Source organism: Zalophus californianus, chromosome 8 (assembly GCF_009762305.2).
Source record: "Zalophus californianus isolate mZalCal1 chromosome 8, mZalCal1.pri.v2, whole genome shotgun sequence".
Classification (NCBI taxonomy): Eukaryota; Metazoa; Chordata; class Mammalia; order Carnivora; family Otariidae; genus Zalophus; species Zalophus californianus.
In genome coordinates this window covers 50,488,372-50,512,438 of record NC_045602.1, presented here as the reverse complement: position 1 = coordinate 50,512,438, position 24,067 = coordinate 50,488,372, and the positions used below count along the sequence as shown (strand labels likewise).

Sequence of the window (24,067 nt, the reverse complement as noted above, 5' to 3'; positions counted from 1 at the left end):
AGAACCAGCTGGGGCAGCTGGGGTGGGGATGGAGGGTTTGAGGTAGAGGCCCCATCCCACCTCCCCACCTGCCAAGGCTTCCTGACCTTGAGGCCAGAGGGCAAGGGGTGGATCTGGGAAGCAAAGAATTCACACAAATGGCCTTCCCTGCTTTTCTCCCCTTCCTCTCCCTCCCTCAGGGGATAGGCGTGCCAACTCAGGAAGGGAAACCTATGAGGAGACTGGACTCCTCAATCCACAGGGCCCCCAGAGCGCCGCGCCCTTGCAACTTACCTGTGTCCATGTGCCAACAACGAGCCTTGCCTTGGGGAAGTGGTACCCCCCACCATTCAACCATGCAAAGCCAGAGCCCCAGCAGCCTGCCCAAGGGCCCCATCTGCTCCATCCTCTCTGCCCCAGGATCCAGGCTGCAAATGCCCCAGCATGCTCCCCGGGGAGCAAAGCTGGTTCGGCCAGGGACGTACCTGGGTTTCTGAGTTGGTTCCTTGGCTTCTCTCAAGCCAAACCAGCTACTCTTGGCCTTTTCCTCCCCGCTGGATGGGTGGTGGGGGGAGGCCCCCAGGGCGGGACCCCCCTTCTCCCCCAGAGAGCCGCGGCGCCCCAACTCGCTCCGACTCAGTCCCTGGTGGTGATGGTGGAAGAGGCCCATCCGGGGCTTCCGCTCCTCCTTCCGGGCTCCCTCCTTCTCGGCCACAGCCTCAGAGGAGGCCACCATGGGTGTGGCGATCTGTACCGGCTTGGCCTCGGGGAGCCGGGCCCCCTCCTCCTCTCCAGAGCGGCTGGCGCCAGGGACCAACACTTGGGCCTGAGAGCTGGGCTCCTCCTGTCCGGGCGGCACCTCTGAGCTGCTGGTGCTGCGGCTGCCTCCGCCCCCCGAGTCATCTGCGGCCCGAGGCCCCTCCTCGGCAGGCCTGGAAGACCCGCCGTGCAGGGACCCGGAGGGTGGAAATGGGCCCGAGATGGAGCTGCGGTGCCGCAGGGGGGCCTGGGGCTCCTCATTGTAAATGTGGCTCCCATTGACGCAGAGTGAGGAGCGGGAGGCAGTTTCCAGGTGGCCCTGGAGGTCCAGAAGGGATCGGGGTGGAGCCACTCGCATCTGGCTGGCCTCATCGCTGTAGGTCCTTTTGTGGGTCAGCAACTTGGGGGACTGGGTGGAGTCCCTGCCTGAAAAGGAAGCACCCATGGAGTTAGCAGCAGGAAGAGCAGCCTGTTTCCAAGGCCCAGGGCCACCCCCAACCCCCGTCTGCCCCCCAGGGGGGCAGGGCCCTCACTCACTCACCCCCTTCACTGGACAACCAGCTGCTGCGGCTAGGCGAGCGAGTAAGGAGCTCAGCGCCCGGGCCCTGGTAGGCCAGGCTCCCACTGGCCGAGGACAGTGTGCTGTCCGAGCCCAGCGAGGTGTTGGACTGCGTCAGAGAGGACTTGCGCAGCTTGTTGCGGAGGAAGAAGCCTTTGGCTTTGCCCATCTTGCCCAGGCTGCCCAGCTCGGGGTCCTCCAGGGCGCTGCTTGGCAGGATGGCGGAGGCAGATTCCAGCTCAAACTTCTTCTTGCCCTTCATCTTGTCCTTGATCTTGCTGAAAGGGGACCGCGGCTTGTCCTTCATGGACAGGTCAAACATGCTGGCGCTCAAGTTGTTGCGAGTGAACTGGATTGTGACTTGGATCTCCCCACGTTCCTTCTCCTTCTTGCCGGCCTTGGAGTGCAGCTTGTACCACCTGCGAGAAGGGGGGTGGGGTGGAGCTCCGGCCACAGGCCCGGGGAGCCCGCCGTCCCCTGGTACTGGGCACCTCCCACAGCCTCTCCCACAGGTTGCTGCCCTGACCTGACACACAGGCCCAGCCCTCCGAGCCACAGGCATAGCCCAGAAACTATCTACAACTTGTCCATTGGGATGAAAACCACATCCTGAGTAGGGGAGTCCCCTCGGTGCTACCGGGCAGGGCAGCAGTTACCACTCATGCCACCTTCCCATCCCCCTTCCCGGGAGCTCGCAGACCTCCCCGCTGCCCCTCCCCACTCCGTCTGAAACTCTGAGGCCCAAGGGCGTGAGGCTGGGTGTGGGAGGAGCTCATAACCATCCAGGCCCCTGGGGCACACAGACCTACCCACATTTCTCCTCGGGCTTGTCCCAGCCAAAGCTCTGCTCTGAGCCACCAGCAAGCCCAGAAAAGAACAGCTCATCCAGAGGCCCAGGGCCAGGAACACGAGGACACACACGTACACACACCTCACTCCCTGACTCATCCAGACCCCACCAGAACACCTCTGCACACAATGGCACACAGGGGCCTCAAGCCCGAGACCCAAGGGAGGGCAAGAGCGCTAGCATCCGTTGAGCTGCTCATGTGTGGCACAATGGACTACACGGGTTTTCAGCTCACTCCCATGTACACCTTACAACAAGACTGGGGCATCGGGGCCACTACCCTGATTTTATACAACAGGAGGTCAAGGCTCAGAGGTAAAGTAACTCATCCACAAACAAGCAGACAGGAAGGAGAGAGGAAACAGACAGCTGGTTTTCATCACTCCAGAGGCCATGTTCTTCCCACTACACACTCCCAGAAAGACCCCTAACACACACGACCACTGCACAGAGTGGCTGGAGCCCGCCCTCCAGGGGAGGCGTGTGCACGGAGCTCTTCTTTCCTCTGCTGCCTGACCAGACTCCTGGCCAGCAGCAGCATACAGCGTCTGTGTGGAGCAGCTAGACACCCCCCACCCGGGTCCCCTCCCATTCTATTCAGCAGGCCACACCCCCACCCCATCTCCTACAGATGTGAGCACAGAGATTCCGCAGAGAAACTGAACCAGAAGTGGCTGAAAATTGGTCCCCTTTCTCACACCAACACCCAGAATGTGTAACCTCCCTTGCACGTTAGAGCTTAATAAAACACTCAAAGGATGTGTTGGAGGAAATCCCCCAGAAAGTAGAAGGGCAAAGATGAGGTGATGATAGGAGGTCAGTCCAAGGAGGTCTATCACCAAATAACTGGAAAGTCAAGAAAGAGAAAGGAGTCTGCTCCCATGTGTGAGGGACTTGGGAGGCCTCTCTCCCATCCACAAAACAAGAAAAAAGCTGAGCAAAGCTGAAAATCAACAACTCACAGGGGATTTTTAGGGCAGTGAAACTATTCTGTAGGATACTGTAATAGTAAATACGTGCCATTATATACTTGGCAGTACCCACAGAATATAAAACACAAGGAGTGAACTCTAATATAAACTATATGCTCTAATTAATAATGATGCATTGGGATTGGTTCATCAGTTGTAACCAATGTGCCACACTAATGTGAGATGTTAATAAAAAAAGAAAAGATGGGGTGGGGGGAAGGAGGAGGGCCAGAGCTAGGGAGTATATGTGAACTCTCTGTACCTTCCATTTGTTTTTCTGTTAACCTAAAGCTGCTCTTTAATAAATAAATAAATAAATAAATAAATAAATAAATAAATAAATAAATAAAACCTCTATTAATTTAAAAATAGGAGAGGGGATAGGGGAGAGGGAAGGGAACAGAGAGCACCAGGAGGAAGAAACTGGGCAAGAAATAATACAAGAAAGTTTTCCTGACCTGAAGGACATGAGCACCAGCCCAGAAGGGCCACATGCATTGCAGCACAAGGGACAAAGAAAGACCCGGCTAACAGGTCTCACTCTCAGGTTCCAGAATACCAGGCAGAAGAAGGAGACCCGAAAGCTTCCAAACAGGGGACACAGGTTCGTAAGTTCAGGAATTAGAATAACATTGGATCTTCACTCACAACACTGGGTACCCTATGGAGTCATGCCTTCAAAATTGTGAGGGAAAAGTTTTCCGGCCTAGAATTCTAGACCCAGCCAATAAAGAATGGTGGAACAAGGCCTGGTGGAGATGGTCAGATTGGTCACTGAAGGGCTCAAAGTCCCTCAGTACATACACACACCACACCCACATATACCCCCTACTACCCACCCTCCCACACACAACCACCCCCAGCACTGCACACTATACCACACACACACACACACACACACACCCCACACACGCTACACCACACCTCCCACACACTACACCACGCCCCCACATGCCTCAGTCTGTGCTATGGTGGTCACTGCCCAACCCTGAGATCTGCCCACCCCACAGCACCGGCTCCCTGAGCTTCCCAGGTGTAAACAGATTGGGAGTGGGAGATCTTTTGTATGAAAAAAAGTCTTCCCAGGGGCACATGCAGTTGCACCCATTTGGGAGTGTCCATCAAGACTGCACCCTCATGTGCCCATTATGGGCTATGCGCCTGGCCTCTCCTGGGCGACCCACATCATGGCCCGAGAGAGCGAGCCAGGGCTGCTGGTTTTCCCTCCTAGACCTGAGAGACCATCTACTGGGCAGGCTGCGGCAGGACAGACAGCACAACCAGGGAGGGTGAAGGGCCGTGCTCCAAGTGTGGGTGCACTTCTCTGTGGCTCTCATAGTAAGCAGGGGCAGGGGGAGGGTGGGAAGAGTGCAGGGAGAAGAGAGAGAGCTAAGAGAGACAGATTGAAGGCATGGGTGAGAGGATGTGTCGCATGGGGGGGGGAAGGGAAGAAGGAGGGGAGATTTACTAGAAAAACGAACCAGCTTGCATCGACATCCTCACACCCCTACTTTCTCAAGCCAATGCCCACCCTGGGCCTGACACTCAACTCTTTAAAGGCCGAGCCCTAGTCACTTTCCCCAAACCTAGACTAGGCCCTATGTAGCACAGGAAAATCCTAGGAGGTGGAGAAAAAGAGAAGTGTATGGATTCCACCCCAGCCCACTAGGCTCTGGGTAACTGGAATGGGCAAGCACACACATCCTTTGCTGGGGCATGAAGGTCAGGGGCCCTCAGTTCCCAGCTGCTCACTTCGCACGTCACAGCATTAACAGTCACTATCTGGGGGACTGGGGGGGGGGGGGCGGTGAAGCTGCAGGGAACAATGACTGCCTACATAGAATATTTCTGTCCAGTCTGAATTTTTTATAAGGAGCACACATTTCTGTCGCAATAGGGAAAAGAGACAAAAGAAAACGCCTGCTCCTATCTTATCTCCTCAGTTGCTTGAGCCACAGAATAGGCTGCTGGCCTCTCCGTCCCACCCCCTCAGCTGAAGGGAGGGTGCATCATTAGCCCACGGTGACACTCAGGTCCTCTGCCCAGAGGATCCTTGCCCCCTCCCCCTCCCCACGCTCTTCCCTATAAGGCCTTCTCTGTTTCTCTGCTTCTTCTGCTCTTCCCCAGGGAATTTGGGTCTGTCTGTCTGTCTCTCTCTCTCTCTCTCTCTGACCTGCTTTTCAGGAAGGCTGGAGTGAAGAGAAAAGACTTTCCTTACCATTTTCTGATACTCCCCTATCTAGAGCAGAGTTAGGCTTAGAATGGCATCTGGACCCCAGCCGCTGTCACCTATCTACCTCCCTACCAGTCGAGGGCAGGACTGAACTGGACCCTGCTAGGCACCTCGGGTGCCCTAGGACTCAACCAGAGCAGGCCTTCTCCCAGGAGTGTGACCCACACAGGCTGGGATGGCAAGGCCCCACAACCACCAGCTCCCAGACAAAGGCTACAACCCTCCCCTCGACCCTTTGCTCCTGCTTCCTCTCGCCTGTCTAGATGGCCCCCTAAGAGATCTGGGACCTGCCAGGCACTGTAGCACACTGGAGTCCACTGGAGGCTAGAAAGCCACAGACATGGCCGGCGTGGGCTGATGATCCCTCCGTGAAGCGATGGAGACTTTCTCTTTACAGAGCCCCACGTGCAGCAGATTCCAGAGCAAATAGGCACTGGGCATCCCATCCCCACAAACTGGGGCTCCCACGGGGAATGTGACTGCAGTATCCTATAGCCCAGCCCAAGTCCCACTTCCTCTGGGAAGATTTCACAGCAGCACCATCCTGGCCTGGCCCAATCCCTCCTTCTGACCAGGCACACGCACTCTGAACCAGACTCACTCTACAACCAGACCTGGCTGCACTCTGCTCCATGGTGGCCACCTGGGACTGTCATTCTCTGGGTGCCCAGGGTCTCCCTAGCTGGACTGGGTTTCCTACAGATGCTTACTGAGTATCCCCCAGGGTACAGAGCTACAAAATAAATGAACAGTGCATGGCAGGAAATCCTGGGATGTTACAAGGCCTCCATGACTCCCTGCCCGCACTCCCTCTCGCTTCCCTCTTGCTCTGCCCATTCCTTGTTTGGAGCTCCCATCCAGATGCCCGTGGCAGCAAAGCACGGTGACTAAGAGCTGGGCTCTGCATCCTGAGTGCACACCCTGGCCCCATCACTTACCAGGTTACTTCCCTAAACCTCTGTTTCCTCAGCCATCCAGTGGGAAACCATCCTCTTGGGGCCTCTGGTCAGCACAGCGCCAACACTTCCTATTTCCTCTCAGATGGTGTGAGAGTCGTGGTAGGTGGGGCACCTGAACGCTCCAAGGCGCAGGCAGCACGCACTCAGGAGACAAGGGTTTGACAAAGAAGATTATTATCTGGGACTTGTCCCAGGTGTGTCGGCAGTCAAGCCAAGATGGGCACCAACAGGAAAGGAGGAGTAAGAGAAAATCCCTTGCTCCTGAAGAGGTATGCACAGCTTTGGAGGCTGCTCTTCCCAAGTGTCTCCCAAACTGCAAAGCGCAAAAGGGTCACTGGATCTGGTTAAAATGCAGATCTGCGGCCGTGGGCATCTAAGAGGCTCCATTTCCACCCAGCTTCCAGGGGATGCCTGCCCTGCTGCGGACCACACATGGGGGCGGGGGGGGGGGGCACGTGATGGGGCTAGAGAACTGGCAGAGCTAGCCTTCCGGCACACTCACGTCCCAGGCTCTGTACCCCCTTTACTATCCACACAGTCCAGGAGGTCAGGCCCACTATCCCCATTCTGTGCTTGAGGAAACTAACCTACAGAGGTTTGTCACTTACCCAAGTCACCTTTAAAAAAAAAAAAAGATGTAGCATTTCTCATATGGCTGAATGCAAACACCCAGGCCTCTGGACACCCCGAGGGTACAGAGGCTGGAAAAGGCCTAGATGTACACCACAGATGCTGACAAAATCCCAGGAGGATGCAGCCCTGAAAGGTCACTGAGGGAACCCTGGGGTTTTGTCCTGTTCCCAGGCCATTAAAACCTTGTCTGAGGGCAGCCCAGCCTTCCCCAGTGGCCATCAGAGTCAGAATTCCTGGGGGCGCAGAACCATGGAGAAGCCTTCATGGCCACCTGTTCATCAGCCAAACCTCCCCCAAGCTCCCAAGGCAGCTGACAAAAGTTCAGCAGGCCCAGCTTGGACTTAGGACTCAGCCCTTAGCCTCTTCCCCTGCTAGACACCCCCCTATACCCCGAGGGCAGAGGACAAAGGCAGGATGGAAGGGGTGGGGGGCTAGGTGACCCACCTGTTACCAAGATTACGGCCTTAGATACTCCTCCGCCCACCACCTCCACCTGTCTCTCAGGGAACAACGCAGCTGGGCTAACAGATGCCACACACCATAACTGACCTAGGGCCCGAGGTCAAACTCACATGTGCCAGAGCCAGAGTGGCTCCCATAAGAGACCAGGGGCAGTAGGGGCTGTGACACACGGGCCGGGGCACACCTGGCTCATCCCCAATTTTTTACCAGTCCCAAATTCAGCCTATGATCCAAATAATGGCGCCCCTTCTTAGCCCCCACACACCATTTGTTTCAGTCCCCAAACCCAGGAACCATCTTTGTCTCTTTTCCCTGCATCTAAACTTTGAACTCTGTTGGCTTTATGTGCAAATTCTATCTGGAATTCTCCCCCTTTCACCCCTGTCACCCTACAGTCCAGTCCACCACCACCTCCCTTCTGGATGTGACAATCCCCTGCTTCCCTGCTCCACCAGCAAACAGGAACACCACACCCTGCTCCTCAGAATGGTGGCAGGGTCCCATCTTTTGAGTCCCGGCTCTTCTGACTCTCTGAGTCACTCACCCCACTTCTTGATGTCCCTGAACCTGTCAGGCTTGTTGCCACCCCAAAGCCACCACACTTGCTTCTCCCTCTGCCTGACACACAGGCCCGGATCTCACTCAGTCACTCACATCAGGTGTCAGTTCATCTGAACCTCCTCAGTCTTTCCTGAGTCCCTCCACTGCCAGTGTTCCTTGCCTTATTTTGTTTCTTCAGCATGCTTAACACTACTTGACATTGTGTGTGTGTGCGCACGCACATCCTACATAGGACAACGATGTATGGCGTATTCATGGCTATGTGACGTCTGTCTTCCCCTGCTCTACAGGCAGCAACTGCATTCTGCTCCTCTCTGCATCCCCAGCACTTAAAATAGCAGACCCTCAAACATTTGTTCAATGAACTAACAAACTAATCTAGAAATTGACTCAGGAATTTGTCCATCCCTGTTCACAACTCAACAACTGTATAACGTTTCTCTCATTACAAACCCCCATGAGACCAGGAGCTCCCAAAAAGCAAAGAGAATGCCCCTAGCTTACCACCCCCAACAGGAACCCTCTGAGGGCAGGAGCCCCAAGTGCCAGGCTTAAAGAGGACAGTTCCAAAAGGGGGCCTTCTTTAATCCTGACAGCCTCATCTCCCATCTCTGACTAAAGAGTCTCACTCACTTCCCTGAGAGAGAAGGCACCCAGCCAGATCTGGGAAGTGCCCAGCCCGGTGAATGGAGGTCGATGAAGGGAGGTTAGGTGTTGACCCCACTCTAGCCCATCACTAGGACACGAATCTTTTTTTTTTTTAAGATTTTATTTATTTATTTGACAGAGAGAGTGCGTGTGCATGTGCGCGTGCACACAACGGGGTGGGGGGGGTGGTTTGAGGGAGAAGCAGGCTCCTGCTGAGCAGGGAGCCCGATGCAGGGCTCAATTCCAGGACTGCGGGATCATGACCTGAGCCTAAGGCAGACTCTTAACCAATGGAGTCACCCAGGCGCCCCCAAATCTTATCACCATTAACAGCTACATCTCTCCTTTATCACTTATTATATGCTGGGCACTATACGAAGCACTCACCACACCGGGTATCTTACTAATCCTCGTAACAACCCTGTGAGGTGGGTGTGGGAGGCAGACCTTGAGGGTGGCTACAGCATGGACTCTGGAGCCAGGCTGCCTGGTTTAAGCCCCAGCCCCACCACCTGTATGACCTTGGGCAGGTCACTTAACCTCTCTGTACCTCTGTTTCCACCCCTATCTATAATGGGGGGGGGACATGTGTCCACTCTCCTCACAGGACCACTATGAGGACGAAGTGGGCTATCTGTGTTGCACTCAGAGAAGGGGGCCCGGCACACGAGAAATGCCACACGAGTGTTAGCTCACATATTTTTGCCGAAGCAGACTCAGGGGCACAGAGAAGTCGGCTGCGTTAAGTCACACACTTCTTATCAGTAAGCAGGAAAGCCAGGATGTGAACTCAAGCTCCCTGACTCCAGAGCCCCTGACCTTCATCACTGCACTAGACTGCCCCTCTCTGCAAGTACAACACACACACACACACACACACACACACACACACACACACACACACACACACAGAGGCAAGAAACCCCATGTCCCTGCCCAACCAAGGAATCCAAAGTCACCCCTTTATTTCTCTAGGGCAGGAGTATGTGTTAGATGGAAGACAAGTTACATCTTTATTTCTCCTAACCTCTAACTGAAATTTAGCATTTCTGCCAATTATGAGTTTCTGCAACAGTGACAGTATGGCAGAAGTACCTGTGTGTCACTAAGAGAATCCAGACAGCTTCATATCCTATTACAGCTGTGGCAGATGTCACAGAATATGGTTTCTACTCAGCAGTACTCTGAACTTTAACGTTATTAGACAACCCCTGGACTGCATCACTTAGTACAGGGATAAGGACATGTTACTGTAGCAAATGTTTTCATGTATCGATAAATGAACTTCAATGCCATTGGTGTACTTTGTAATCCTACACATCTAAAGATCTTCTTCTGAGAAGGGGCCTACAGGCTTCAACCAGAGACCAAAGCGGTCCACGGCACAAAAAGCGCTAAGAATATCTGCTCTAGAGTAGGGAGGGAACAAAGGCAGCAGCAGAAAGGCAGGTCTCCTCCTCCCGCCCCACCGCATGGCACCCAGGCTGAGATTTCAAAGCAGAGGAGAGGCACTGCTCCCCACTTCCTACCCAGGGGCATGGGAGGGCCTGGCCAGGGGCCAGAAGCTGGCTCAAGGCCCTGAGTCTCGCCTGCGTCACGCTACAGTGCTCAGTCTAACCCTCAGATACCCTGCATGCCAGTGAAGGTGACTCCAGAAAAACAAAAACAGGCAAGTGAGCCTGCTAGCTAGGGAGCAGGCAAGTGTGTTTTGCTCATACCCCAAAACCCCAATCTCTCACGTCCCGGGGGTGGCTCCTCACCTGATCCTCACCTGCTACAGCTATAACCCATCAGGGGTGCAGTTTCTCCCTGATGGCTACGGATGCCACCCCGGCCTCTCCAGAGACAGGTCCCACCTCAGTCTACTGAACGGCTACCGCCAGGCTGGCGATAAGGGGGCTCTTCAAAGCTGACAGTTGCCGGCATCAGACCCCAACCCCCGAGGCAAATGAAGCTAAGAGGCCTGATGTCCTGGCTGGAGAATCTTCCGGAAGGGAAAGTGAGGAGCCAGCACAAAGGAGAGAAAGATACACTGACCCAGTTCTCCTTCCTGGCCTCACCCTCCCCATCCGGAGTTAGTACGAATGAGGGGCTGCGGGGCTCTGGAGTGAGGAGGAGATGCGACCCAAAAAGTAGATGTTGGGGAAAACTGCAGGAGAAAACACCAAAAGATCTATCCTTCACATTATCTGCCCCCGTATTCCTACTCCAGGCCAGCCATCCGCCATTTCAAGCGACGTTGTACAGAGCATATCATTTGCCCTCAAGATCCCTGCTGCCTCAGAGACGAGTTACCTTTTCCCACGGTCCCCAGGCTCACGAGGCCCTGCGATCTCTGCTCTGGCAGGAAACTCCTGCAGTGTAAAGAACTAGTATCAGGCACACCATCATGGGGCAAGGTGGATTTTTAATTTGAAAGTCATCACTAATGGAAAAATAATGGCAAAGAACTGCCATTCCTGGTATTCCTCAGTGAACGGCACCATCCTGCCCATTCCTACACAGAGTGACCAAAGAGTTGAGCGGGAGAGCTCTTCCTTCGGCCAGGTTCCTGACAGATACGGAGGAAAAGGCAGAACTGGGGACCACGGCAGTGCTCATCCGTGAATGCTAAAACCACGGTGATGGCCAACTTCACAATGGCTGCATTGGGGCAACAGGACCCGCTGCTCCACCTGGCCTCACTGACAGCGAGGCCGGGGAGCGGCATCGGCTGCCCTGCCCCGCCCCACACGGAAAGACTCTTGCCTGCAGGCGGGGTGTGGGGACCCGGCCTTGCAGACCCAGCAACTGGTGCTCAGGGGCTGGAGAACCGGGGTGAGGAGCAGCAGAAGGAGCTCCTCAGCCTGGGCCACAGTGTCAGACAGCCTCAAGGACAAGTGACCCAGCTCCTCCATCCAGGGGGTAGGGGTCTGAGACAAAGACTGTCATCCTGGGAGGCCTAACCAGGCACAGGATGGGCGCCCTGTCCGGATGCTGCCTCAACAAACCACCTATGAAGAGAGAGTTCTGGTATCAGGGGAAACTGCATGTGGACTGGACACTGGAGGATTATTAAGGAACTGTTGATTTTGTGTGTGATAAGGACATTATGGTTATGTTAGGGAGCACTGACTCATTGACACTCTCCTTCTGGTCCCACTTGGGACTAACAGTGCAGTTTCCATTAGACCCCAGAGGTCGGGGCGGGGGGGGTAGCCTTAGGCCAGGACACAGGCTTTTTCTCCTTGTCCTAGGACTGAGCCCTGGTCTCTGAACCTTGTGCTGACTGGTGAGTTCAGTCCTGCCCACTCATCGCCACACCCCAGCACAGGGCCTGGCGCTCGATGCCAACACCATCCCTCTTAGAGGCACAGGGCTCTCGCCCATGAAATCCACCCAACCATGGGAGGCCTCGACTAGGCCTCCACTCAAAACATTTCCCAAGTATGTGCCAGGAATAAGAAGGGAGAGTCCTTGAGAAGCTCACATCTTGGTGGGGAAATAAGATAGCCACACAAATCAGGAAAGCGATTGACACCGCAACAATGCACAAACTGCGTAAGCGAATTAAAGTAGTAAGATGATTTCGGAATGGGTGGTGAAGGACACGACATTGATACCGGGCCTTGAGCAAAGCTGAGCGAAGAGGCAAGAAGTTGGGTAGGAAGCCATTCCAGGTGGAAGGAATAAAATATGCAGATGCGAGGGCTGACAGGGAAAGGCAGGCAGAAAGGTGCCCTGGGGCGGGTAGGAGCCGGCCTCAAACACTATTCTGGGCCCCGAAGAGCGCTACAGGGTACAAACAGGGACAGGGCCTGCTGGACAGGAAGAGCGCAGGACAGCAGGGAGAGGGACAGCTCCAAGGTAAGGCAGGGTGACAGGCATGAGCCGACACAAGCCAGGGAAAGTCCCCTGGCTGGGCCGGCCTGAACAATTCCTTACGCCTCTGCAGGTATAATAATTTCTCATCATAAATTAATAAACTGGCATTCTGGTTTAAAAAAAGGCAGCAGCAGTTATGATAAGAGTTCAGAACAGGAATTTAAAAAAAAAAAAAAAAAAGAATCCTAAATGAGGACAGGAGCAACGGGGCAGGTGGGAGGGGCCCCTTTCCTCCAGCAGCGACCTCGGCCCTGCACTCTCCCTCCTTAGCGACAGCAGGGACTGCGACTCACCTTTTCTCCCCCAAACCCAGGGGCGGGGCCTGATATATGGAACACCTTCCAATACCTGCTGGATAAAGGAGATGGCATTGGCAAGGGCTCAGCGAGTCCCAAAAATAAGTTGAAAAAAAATTATTTTAAGGGCATAGCGGGAAGACAAGAGACCAGGTTCTAGTTCATGGATCTGACTTACTAAGAGGGTTTAAAGCCGCCATTTCAGCCCTGGAAAAGTGGGGCGATAAGACAAGCCAGTGAGGGGCAGGGAGAAGTGACAACGAAGACTGTGAGCACTCAGGGATCAGGGGGGACAGCTGGAAAACCCCCTCCCCAGAGTCTCCTCCATCGGACACCTTCACTCCTCTCCAAATCCCCACCCAAGCCTTCCTCCTAGTGCGCTATCAGACAGGAGGCCTGCGGGGCCTCAGGCCAATCTTCTTCTGGCTCCCCACACCCACAATCAAACCCACCCTTTGATTTGGTCTCTACAGCAAAACTGCAAGCCAGACCCAGTCCTCGGGCAAGATATTGCCTCTTATCTGGCCAGGAGATGCCTGTTATCACCTACTCGAGCATCATCGTTGGAGCCCAGAACCAGCACTTCATGAGCCACCCCAGCCTCTGTGAGCATGGCTTGCTTAACTCACCTCAGAACCCAGCCAGGTCCAGCTTCCCTCCCTCCTAGGCACAAACACCTCAGCCAATCCTCCTGCCCCCTCCTGCCCCCTCCTGCTGTGGGCTCCGAAGGCCTGTCGCTGTCAGCTGGCCCCAGACTGGCCGGCGACCATACTCACTCAGCAGAGATAAAGCTATTAAAATGCCTAGAGACAAGTCTAACCACCCTCATAGCAGCAGAAAATATGTAACAGCCAAAAGCACGAAGTAGGGGAAAAAGCACGGCACTTAGGAGTCAGAAATCTGGCTGGTCACATAAGTCATGTGATCTTGGACAAGTCATTTCACCTCCTGAGACCCCAGTCTCCACATCTGTAAAAAATGGGGGTCACCTTGTCTGCCCTCAGGGAAGAATGAAATGAGGTGATGCCAGGAAAGCACTCTGAAAAATAGGCCAAACCACACATACAGATTTGGGTTCACTGTCTATCAAGGGCCTTTTATAAGCTGTCATCAGCCCCATGGGAGCACGGTGGCCCAGGACCAACCAGTGACGACCCTGCCCAGGGAGAAGGAACCAGCAAGATGACCTCTCCCAGGTGGTCTTGGTCAGATGGGGTGTGGGGAGTAGGAGGAAAGTCTACTTAATCGCATCCCCTCCCCAGTTTGCTCCTAACCCCACATTTACCCAAAACAAGAGTCTTGGGTCACAGAGGACAAAACTAAGTAGTGCCTGGCCCCTCAGCCAAGGTCTCGGTTTAGACACACAACAGGCAGAGACAAACAATAAACGAGCATCCTGTGTGGGAAAGTCAAGCTGATCAGAGGTATAACCTATGCACAGAGAACACTGCATTTCTGCAAACCAACGCTAAATGCATAGAATAACTTTGGATGGATACCCAAGAACTGGCAATACTGGTTCCCTCTGAAGAGAGGAGCTGGATGGTCAGGGCAAGGGAGATTTTTCGTTGCATACCTTCTGTACCTTAAGAAGTTGAACCAGGTGAACTACTCAAAAAAAAAAAAAAAAAAAGTCAAGTCAGGCTGTTTTGCTGAGACAGGCATAGGGGAATGTAAGATTGGCTCCCCTCCACTCCCTCTCCTGGCCCAGCCCCAAAACACTCACTTCCCCTTCCGGAGACAGTCTCCCTCTCTGAACCTCTCCCAGTCTCCATCACAGCTTCGGCTGTGGATCCAGGACCTGCTTCCCCCAGGATGCCCACCCTGATCACTCCAACCCTGCTGAGTTTTCTCCTGATCCTTTCCTTCTCTCACACTTATATAAGCTGTTCTGTAGGTTAATTATCCTTCCTGGATAAGTCTTGTCTCAGACATATTTTTGCCCTTCTAGGGAAAGGGCTATACATTTCTTTCTCTTGTTTTCTCCAAAGCCCTGACCTAGGCACAGTGGTTGCCTCCTAATTGCTTCCTAGATATTGAAGAAAAGGAAAAAAAAAAAAAAAAAGCAAATGACGGCATCACTGTAAGGCCCTAGATGGCTCAGAGCATTCTGTCACAGTAAAACAAGCATGTGATTCTTGAGAAAGGTCAGGAAGTCTTGTATCTGCTGATGCTACCAAGCTCTGCTCTACTGCACAAGCCAATGGGAGCAAATCTCCCCCCGGGGGAGGGGGTGCCCAGGGCCAAGGCAGAGCTTCCCAGGCCTCCCCCCAGCTCCTGAGACACACTCTGGTGGCACTGATACCCTCCTTCCCCAAGTACCCTGCAACAACCCCCTCCCCAGGAGACAGACATGACGGGATTTGGGGCTGCAGCTCAAACACATTTACCCCAGTCAGCCAAGGCCTCACAGGAGAAGCCGGCCATGCTTACAGAGCCATGGGGCTAACCACAGAGATGGGCTTTGGGGAGGACAGCGGAACCCTCAGGAGGGCAGCGGCCGAGCCCTGGTTCTATGCAGAGCTAGCGCATGGAAGAAGATATGGGGGGAAACTGAGGTTGGGCAGCCCAGAGTGGTGGTGAAGAGCACTGAATCTGAAGCTCGGGTGGCTGGGTCCAAATCCTGACTCTGCCTTCTACTGTGTGCCTTTAGAAAAGTCACTTCACCTCTCTGTGCCTTTGTTTCTCCATCCATTAAACCCAGTAACAGTACCTATACCTCAAGGGGTTCCCGTGAGCTAAGGTAAGTCCTTAGGACAGTGGCAGCACAGAAAAAGGGCTTCATCGATGGTATGCCTCGCTAACGAGGCAATAACAGCCCCCCAAGACAGAGTGCTACGTGCTGCCAGGGTGGTGTATGTCTCTTCCTCAAGGAGGCGCCCCTGACCACAGCTAAGCCCGGTAGCTCTGTCTGTTCTGAACCTCTCCAGGGCTCCCTGGCAAGGCCTGAAATTACAGCACTTGCCTACGGCCCTTCCTCCAAATGTGGGGTTCACCCTCCTAGCAAAGCCACACCTTCTGGGCATGCAGGGTGGGATATCCACGTCCTCCCCTCCTCTGAACCCACCCCACCCAGTGACCCCTGTAGGCCTCTGCCCAGGCTCTCCAGAAAAGCCTTTGGATGAGACTGCCCCTCCAGGTCCACAGACAAGCCCCAAGGCCCACTCCCCTATCCCAGCAGAAACGTCCCTCTCTCTAAAACCCCACAGGCACTTCCACAGAAACCCGGGGATGCACACAGGGCCCCAAATGCCATCTCTCCCTTACCCTAAATCCTGCAGCGTTGTGGGCTGCCAGGGCCTAACAGAGACCACACAGAGCCCCACCCCTCTCCAGCCTCAGTCCCCACAGGGCTAAGTTCTCTGCTAGCTCGGACATTAGAATTCCATGAGCAAGGGCTGTGCTACCCCCTCCACCAACCCCCACCCCAACCCCTGGGTCAGCTGAAGGTCGAGGTGGCCTGTGACAAAGCCCCTCCCCTGGGCAGCTCCTCTGGTTCTTGCGGAGTCCCTGCTTGAGTCCCGGCTTGCTTACCGCTCACTAGGGAGAGGCCTGGGCCCAGCCCCACAGCCAGGCCTCAGCCCAACCTGCCACACTCAGCTCCCCTCACTGGCTGCCATCCTTCCTGAGGGAAGAAATAACCTAAGGGGTTCTTGGCCAGCTCAGGAAGAGCAAAGCCATTAGACTCTTTCCCTGGCAGGACTGCCAGGTGTATAAAGGACCCACAGTGTGGATTTTTTTTTTTTTTTACTTGGCTGTTGGTAAAGGGCAAAGCTTCTTCATGACGATACCATTTTGCAGAGGATTGGCCGTGTACAAGGAAAAAATAGATCCTGATTCCCAGAGAGCACAGAGAGCTCCTGTCATTGTGTTAATTATCTGTCCCAGCGCAGGGTGGGAAGGGCAGGGGAAACATCTGGACAAGGCCAGACTAGTCATTTGGCATCGGCAAGAACGTCACAGCACCTGGGAAGCAGCAATAACAAGTGGAGCAGGCAGCCCCCATCAGAGGAAAGGACAGCCCTCGTGGTCGCCTGGGGCAGGATCTGCTGAGGTAGGCCTATTCCTGGCTGGCTACAGGGAGAGGAGACTAGGGCAGAGATGGGGTTCCCACCAGGGAAAGATGCAGAGGGAAGACGAAGCTGCTGTGCCAACCAGGAGCCGCCCTGTCTGACGGAGGAGTCACTTCCTACCCCTCCCCTCTCCCCCAGCCACTGCTGCTCAAGCAACCCCAAATAAAAACTACCTCATAACTAAGGGAGTTGGAGCCTCCTGCATCCTAATGACTGACTTTTAAATACGGCCACACCCTCCCCCCCCCCCCCCCCCCGCCCCCAACACATACAGCCAAAGCAGACTTCCCCAGCAGCCCCACAGGTCTGGGGTTGGAGCCGGAGCCAAACCTTAGGGTTGGAACGAGGACCCTTATAGCCTCAGCTGCTTCCTGAGGAGCAGTCACATCTGGAAACCAGCAGAGAGAGGGTGTGGGGGTCACATGCACAGGAATGTACACACTGTCTGGAGGCTGAGAGATGAATGGAAACCCTCAAAAACCATCCCAAACTTAAGCCAGGAGGCCGCATTTTCCCTCAGGTGCCTCTCCCAGTGCCCCCAAACCCAACATCCTCCAGGGGATCTCAGGCCACCATGATGAGTCAGGCAGAAGATTACAGTCTCAAACCTCAGTGGTCCTGGGCCACAGGCCTCCTGGAAGCCCTCCATAAAATCAATGGCACAGCTGTGATCAGCGTCGACAAAGCCTCTCAGGATGCCACAGTTAGCAGCTTGCCCGACAGCTTTACTCTTTGGGATGGCGAAAGACAAACTGGTCCCGATCCAAATTAAGCCCAGACTCAGGCTTCCCGAGGGCTCTAACCATCAATCTGATGGGCCCAGGATGGGGGTTCTTTACAGCAGGGACTCTTTCACCCACACATAACACCCCCTCCACACAAAGTACCCACCAAGGGTACTACTGGAGATAAAAACCAGAAAGGAAATAGTGGAGAAAGAAGCATCTTGGGATTTTCAGACCCATGATGATCCATATATGGCTTAACTGAGGGGAGACGGTTATAATGAGTTTCTTCATGTATTATGTTAAGTTTTGTTTTGAGAATTTCCTCTTCACTAATTTGGAAGCCTCTGGTGAAATCCCTCACCTCAAAGAGCACCCCTTGACAAAGGAGTATCAGGGGCTGTTGAAGTGCCTCGCACCATCCACCCCACCACCATCATCGTGCAAAGCAGGGTCCTCAGAGTAACCACAGCACCCACACTTTGAAGGCTTGCTCTAGGTCTGGAACTATACTAAGGCCTTTACAGACACGGTCTTATTTAATCTTATAATTCCATAATTATTATTGGTGGCCTTTGTAGAAAGGAGGAAACAGGTTAAGTAACTTGCCTGCTAGTAAGTCACAGAACTGGGAATGAAAGCCATCTCCACTTTCAGAGACACTGGGCGGTCCTGCGTTCCCAAGAGGGCAGGGGCAGCTCCAGCCCAAGCTGCTGCAGAGGGCTGCAAGCTGACCCAAGCCTGGCTTGAGCACTGAGAGGCCTCCCAAGCCCAGCCCTAGCTCTCAAACCTCTAGCAGCCAAGAGAATGGAGGCCTGCAAAGGGCTGGCCTATTTCGTCAGGAGCTCTCCTACTCCTGCATGTACTTTGCCACCCACAGTCCTGGGGCTTTCCCAGACTCAGGCTCTAAGTTCTGTATTGTCTCCCCCCGCCCCCCCCCCATCACATGAGAGGCTCTTCAAGGGTAGGGGACATCTTCCTGACCAGAGCTACCAGACACTGTTACCAAAACCTCCCTCCGCTATCACTGCTATTCAGTGACCAGCAGCCATGCCTAGGTGCTTTAACTGCATTCTCATTTCAGGCCTTACATCAATCTTGTAACACTAGCCCCATTTGACAGATGAGAAAACTGAGGCACCAAGAGTTTACCTGACTCACCACAAGGTGGCAAGTTTGAGACCGGAATCTATTTCTTGCAACTCCACAGCCCCCTCCTCGTAACCATGAAGCTGCCCTTCCCCAGTCAGGTTCTGTCTTGGTGACATAGGGCTGCCATCTGTCTTCCCAGAGACCACCACAGCTGGCTCCTGGCATTAGAGTGAATACTGTTCTTTTCCACCATTATCCAAAGCTGAGGCGGGTACACCCTGGTCCTCTCCATCTTGCCCTCTCTCCACTGGGTAATGTGTAGACTCACTATCTTAGTAGCTCACACCAGGGTGCTCCTAGGAAATATCACCAGGAGTGGCCATTAAAATCAGAGGTGGGAGGTGGGGACCCATGTGGGAGCAGCAGCCCCCACCCTCTGCCAGTTGGTACACTGTGAGGTCCTGAAAGATCAGGCAGATTTCACCGACTTTTCCTCTGCCCACCAGGAGTGCCCCTCTCCTCTCCTGCCCCCTCCAGGTTCTAGAAATTACCCAGGTCAATGAAACAGAGGAAAGTAGCGGGTAGGTGCGGAAACATCCTGGTGGGAAAGATGACTTCTATAAAGTAAATTAAGGCTCCCCTTCAAATCAAGGGGTGGCAAGTCAAATTCTCCAAGAGGGACTGTTCTTGGCTGAAAATAGGCCCACCTGAGCCTACAAGCACTGACAGTTCAACTAAGTAAGATCCAAAGGCCAAGAAGAAAGCAAGGGCAGAAACTGAAAAAAAAAATCAGAGCTCCCCGCCACCCTAAGTCACTGACTTCACAGAGGCCTTTCCCCACAAGCCTAGAGACTCTCTGTCTTCCCCATCCCTCAGCCACCAGGGGTGTCATCTACCAGTCTGGGCAGATTGGCTGAGTGGTAGAGACTGGAGAACTAGGAAGGAAAGGGGTGGGATAAATTTGGGGACAGGAGCCGCTCTGGGAAAAGAAAGGGCTAAGAGACCCAGAGGAGAGCTTTCTGCCCCACCCCCAGCCCCTTGGCTTCCCTCAGCCAGAAAGGAAGGAGAGGACAGAAAAGGGGAGGGGGAAAAAACAAAACAAGGGCCAAACTATACCACAGGATTCCACACCCAGCAACCAAACAGCAAGTCAGGAAACGAGAAGAGGAGAAGGCCAGGGGAGGGGGAGATGGAGCCAGGTCACAGCCCTGCCTGGAACCTGCCCTGCGCTAACCAGCTTCTCACTCCAGGCAGCAGAGCCACCAAGGCCCTTTTCAACACATGTTTTGAAAAATGTTCAAGGTCAGATCCTTTCTAACCAAATCCTGCTCTCTTATGGGCCTGCACCAGGCTCACCCTTCTCCTCCAACAAGCCTTCCTAGATTTATTCAGATGCCATTCCACATGGGCAAACATTTCCAGCACCTGTCCCCACCTAGGGCATGCCCTTGCCCCCATCCCCTTACCCTTCCCATCCTGGGCCCACTGGGTCCAGGGGAGGTGTCACCCCAGTTAACCCCTTAAATGATCCACAGCAGGTGGTCAGCCCTGGGGACTGGCTTTCAGATCCTGCCCAAGTCCAAACAGGAAATGGGGCTCCAAGTCTGAAGCCTTGATCTTAACACCAGCAAGGTTAAACACTGCCAAGATAAATGATTAAAAAACGCACCAGCCCCTCAAGGTGGAAGTGGCTGGGAGATTATCCCCTGCTGTGCATTAACCATGACCGCTGCCTTCACCTCAAGCAGGACAGGCAGGACACTTGAAGGCTGACTGAAGGGTTTCCTTCCTTTAGTTAGGAGGCTCTCCTGCTTTCAGAACAGGGACACAGAGGGGCAGGGTTCCAGAGGCGTCTGTCTCTAGGTGGCAGAGGGCATCCAAATACCAGGCAAGAAGCAGATGCTCTCTGCAGTCTCCAGATTTGGTGGGGCATCTCCGGTCAATCTCGCCCTCAAGTAGAACACTGCACCTTCCTTCCCCCACTCCCCTGCGGCCCATCTTGGGGCAGGCGGCTGCAGTGCCCCTCCCCTTCCAGGAAAGGGAGACACGCCCGGAGGCCCTAAGAATGGCCCCAAAATTTTCCTTCTTGAGGTTTCCACAGTCCAAGGGCCTCTGGATCCCACTCCTAACTTTACTTGGCAATCCACTCCTAAAGCTAGGCCACCAATCATACCTCCCCCTAGGCTTCTCAAGGACACACCAGCAACCAAGCACAGACCGTCGCAAGGAAGGCGATCAGAAGGGGACCCAAAATGCAAAAGAGCAACTGGTCGGTTTACGCCCTTGAGCTCGCGGCAAAGGGCGCACCGCCCCAGCCAGAGGTTCGGGGTCCCGCTCCCCCGCCAGCCCCGCCCAGCGAGCTCTCCTTTAACCGTTTCCGCGCCCTCGGCGCCCCTCACTCACTGCGTATGCTGGGCGCGGCCTGCGCCGAAGACCTCGTCCAGCGCCACCGTGGCCTGGCCCAGGAACTTGTCAACGCCGATGAGCGAGCGGTGCATGGTGGTGAGCACCAGCTGGCAGGCGGCGGCGGAGCCCGCGGCCCAGGGAGCTGGGCCCGCATCGGCCTCCTGCGCCCGCAGCAGGCCGTCCAGGGCACCCGGCGGCAGCTCGAAAGAGCACTCCTCGCGCCACTCCGGGCAGCCCGGCGTCTTCTCCACCACCGACGTGCTGTACTTCTCGCGGCCCACCTGAATCACCGTGTACGCGTCGCTGGTGCTGCCCGCTCCCGAGCTCTTGCCCCGCAGCCCGCGGGCCCGCAGCACAGTCACCTGGACGTGCGTGGGTAGCCAGCGGGAGGGCCCCGCCGCGGGCTCGGCGCCCCGCACCAGGGCCATGGCGGAGGAGGCGGCGGCGGACGAGCCGGCAGACGCGGGCACAGACACGGGGACCGTGAGAGGAGCCGGGCAGCGGCGGAGGGCGGTCAGAAGCCGGCTCCGAGCGCCGCCGCCGCCGCCGCCGCCGCCGCCGCCGCCACCGGGCCGCCGCAGCTGCGGGCTGGGCAGGGCCGAGCTGGCAGCCACCTCCCCGCCTCCCCGGCCACCGGCCGCGCCGCGACGTCAGCGCCCCGCCTCCAGCCCTGCCCCGCCCCGCGACCCAGCCCCGCGAGGCGGTGCAGCAGTGCGGCGGGGGCGCTAGCTGTCGCGCCCCGGCACCCGCCTCCGCACACCCGCCTGCAGCTGGAGAGGGCGACGGGGACCAAGGGGTGGGGCGTGCGGCCTCCGCAGAGGGGTGGGCGGGGCTCCGGCGTTGGCCCCGCCCCGGGCTGGGGGCGCCCGCAGAACCCCGCCTCGCTTGCGGGAGCTCTGCACCCTCTCCCGGGTATGAAAAGCCCGCTCCGCGTCTCCTGGCCAATCCCACATCTTTCTTCGAGATGTCCCTGCTCCGAAAGCCCTGCCCTAAAACTGTCCCGGCCCGCCCCTCCTGGGATGGCCATCCCCTTGGCGCGGACAAGTGGGTGTGGGACGGGGCCCCGCTACCCCCCTCATCTCGAGCCGCGCTCCGGGTCCTCCAGGCCGCCCCTGCCCGGAAAGATGCTGTGTGAAACCAGAACTGAGTCCCCCTCCGGCACGTGACAGTCCCGCATCAGCGAGCTGGAAGCCGGTGAGCTGCCGCCTCTTCCAACCTCCGCGCGCTTCAGGGTCCCAAAGATGTGGTGAGACCGCGGCCGCGGGAGGCCGGAGGGCTGGGCTCGCCCTCAGCGGACACTGCGGTGGAGAGCCGGGTGATGAATAAATAAGTAACCACAACATTTAAGCTGGGGCTCCTGCGTCACCGGTTGGCGGAAATTATAGGCTCAGGAGGGAGGGTTTTGAAACAATCCCTTCCACCCATTAAGTGCCTACTATGTGCCTGTCTGCAAAGCGCAGGGTCTTATTTGAATGCTTGGTTTATTATTAATAATGATAGCAATGTTTAGTAATTATAGATGCTGAATTTCGGCCAGTGCTGGTCCATGTACTTTATATACATTATCTCACTTTATCCTCAGAGCAACCCTCTGGGTGAGTGTGATTTTTATTCCTGCTTTCCGGAAGATTAAATTGCAGCTTAGAGAGGCTAAACTGCCCAAGATCCAAAATTGGCAAAGGTTGTATGGGAATCCACGCAGATGACCCCATAGCCTGTACTTTTAAAATCATAATTTTTAAATAAAATATAACACATACAGCTAAAAAAAATCAAATAGGACAGAAGCACTTATGATGAAAAGCAAAAGTCTCCCTCTCATCCCTGGATCCAAAGAAAATCCACTTATGGCCATTGGTGTTTTCAAGTCGGGTGGGTACCTCCATCACTCTACCTAAAATGCTTACATAGATGGATTTAGCAGGACGGCCATTATCTATTGCCTTCCTGCTATGATAGATGGTATGTCTCACACCCACTTCCCTCCCTCCATCTTGTGTGGTTATCCTATTATTTTTACTTCCTCTGTTGGATACCTTTGTGGTGGCAACCTGTGTTTCTTCTTGGGAAGATTCTCTGCAGTACCCCCCTTGACTTCCTGTGCAGTGAGAGAGGAAAAATCCCAATTCTGCTGGCCATGTTCTCCAGCAGAATATGGATGGAGGGAACCAGTCACTGGGGATCCAGGGGTACACACCCACCACAGGCCCAATCCTGACAGCCTGCCACCTTGCCCCTGCTTTCTGAAAACTGGGGTGGAGGGGTCCTGGGCACTGAGCCCCACGGTCCAACAGGCCTGTGCACGGCACCTATCTTTAAGACGGCCAGATCTGCCTATGGACCGTGGCTGTCTGCCACTTAGCAGCAATAAGACCTGAAGATTAAACCAGTTCTCTAATCTCTACCAGCCTCATTTCCTCATCTAGAAAATAGGGATAATGATGCCTACTTCAAGCAGTGGCTGAAAAGATTGTGTGAGAAAATATGGTCAAAGATTTTAATGCAGTGGAGACCATCACAAATGATCTCAAGGCATGTGAACATCATACACAGCTTTTCTTTTGATTATAAAAGTAACTTGGAAAAGACAGAAAAATATAAAGGAAAAACAAATAGATCATAACCTCGCCATCCAGAAATAAACACTGTTAACAGTTTGTTGTGTTTCTATCGAACCTTTTCCCTACACTCTGCTGTTGATTTGTATGCATTATGGTTGTGAGTCAACTGTGATGGGCTTTGGAGTCCTGGTTCTACCGTTTACATGTATTGTTTCATTGACCCCTAAAGACAAACATTTAAGGCAAGTGCTATTGCTACCCTCATTTTCACTGATGAAGAAACTAAAGTGGAGAGAGCTTGGGTGACTTCCTCCAAGTTTCTAACTGGCAAATCGCAGAGCATGGACTTAAGTCTGAGTGATTACTGCCTGTGGCTCTCTGCTCTCACACTAGCTTTGTTGGTCGTATAGGCACTACATCATTTGGGGTTGATAAA

General features: G+C 54.6%; 1 protein-coding gene across 3 annotated transcripts in view; it reads right to left on the bottom strand.

Moving 5' to 3' along the window:
* Positions 1–21,643, bottom strand: part of RAB11FIP5 (RAB11 family interacting protein 5) — a 36,376-nt gene extending 14,733 nt beyond the window's left edge. For all 3 annotated transcript variants that reach the window (XM_027621901.2, XM_027621902.2, XM_027621904.2), the window contains exons 1-3: positions 21,068–21,643; positions 1,280–1,716; positions 465–1,164 (exon numbers count right to left, since the gene is read on the bottom strand). In XM_027621901.2, the coding sequence (XP_027477702.2) occupies positions 465–1,164; positions 1,280–1,716; positions 21,068–21,498 (1,568 nt within the window). In that variant the 5' untranslated portion in view covers positions 21,499–21,643. The remainder of the gene's footprint in view (positions 1–464; positions 1,165–1,279; positions 1,717–21,067) is intronic.
* Positions 21,644–24,067: the final 2,424 nt, after the last annotated feature.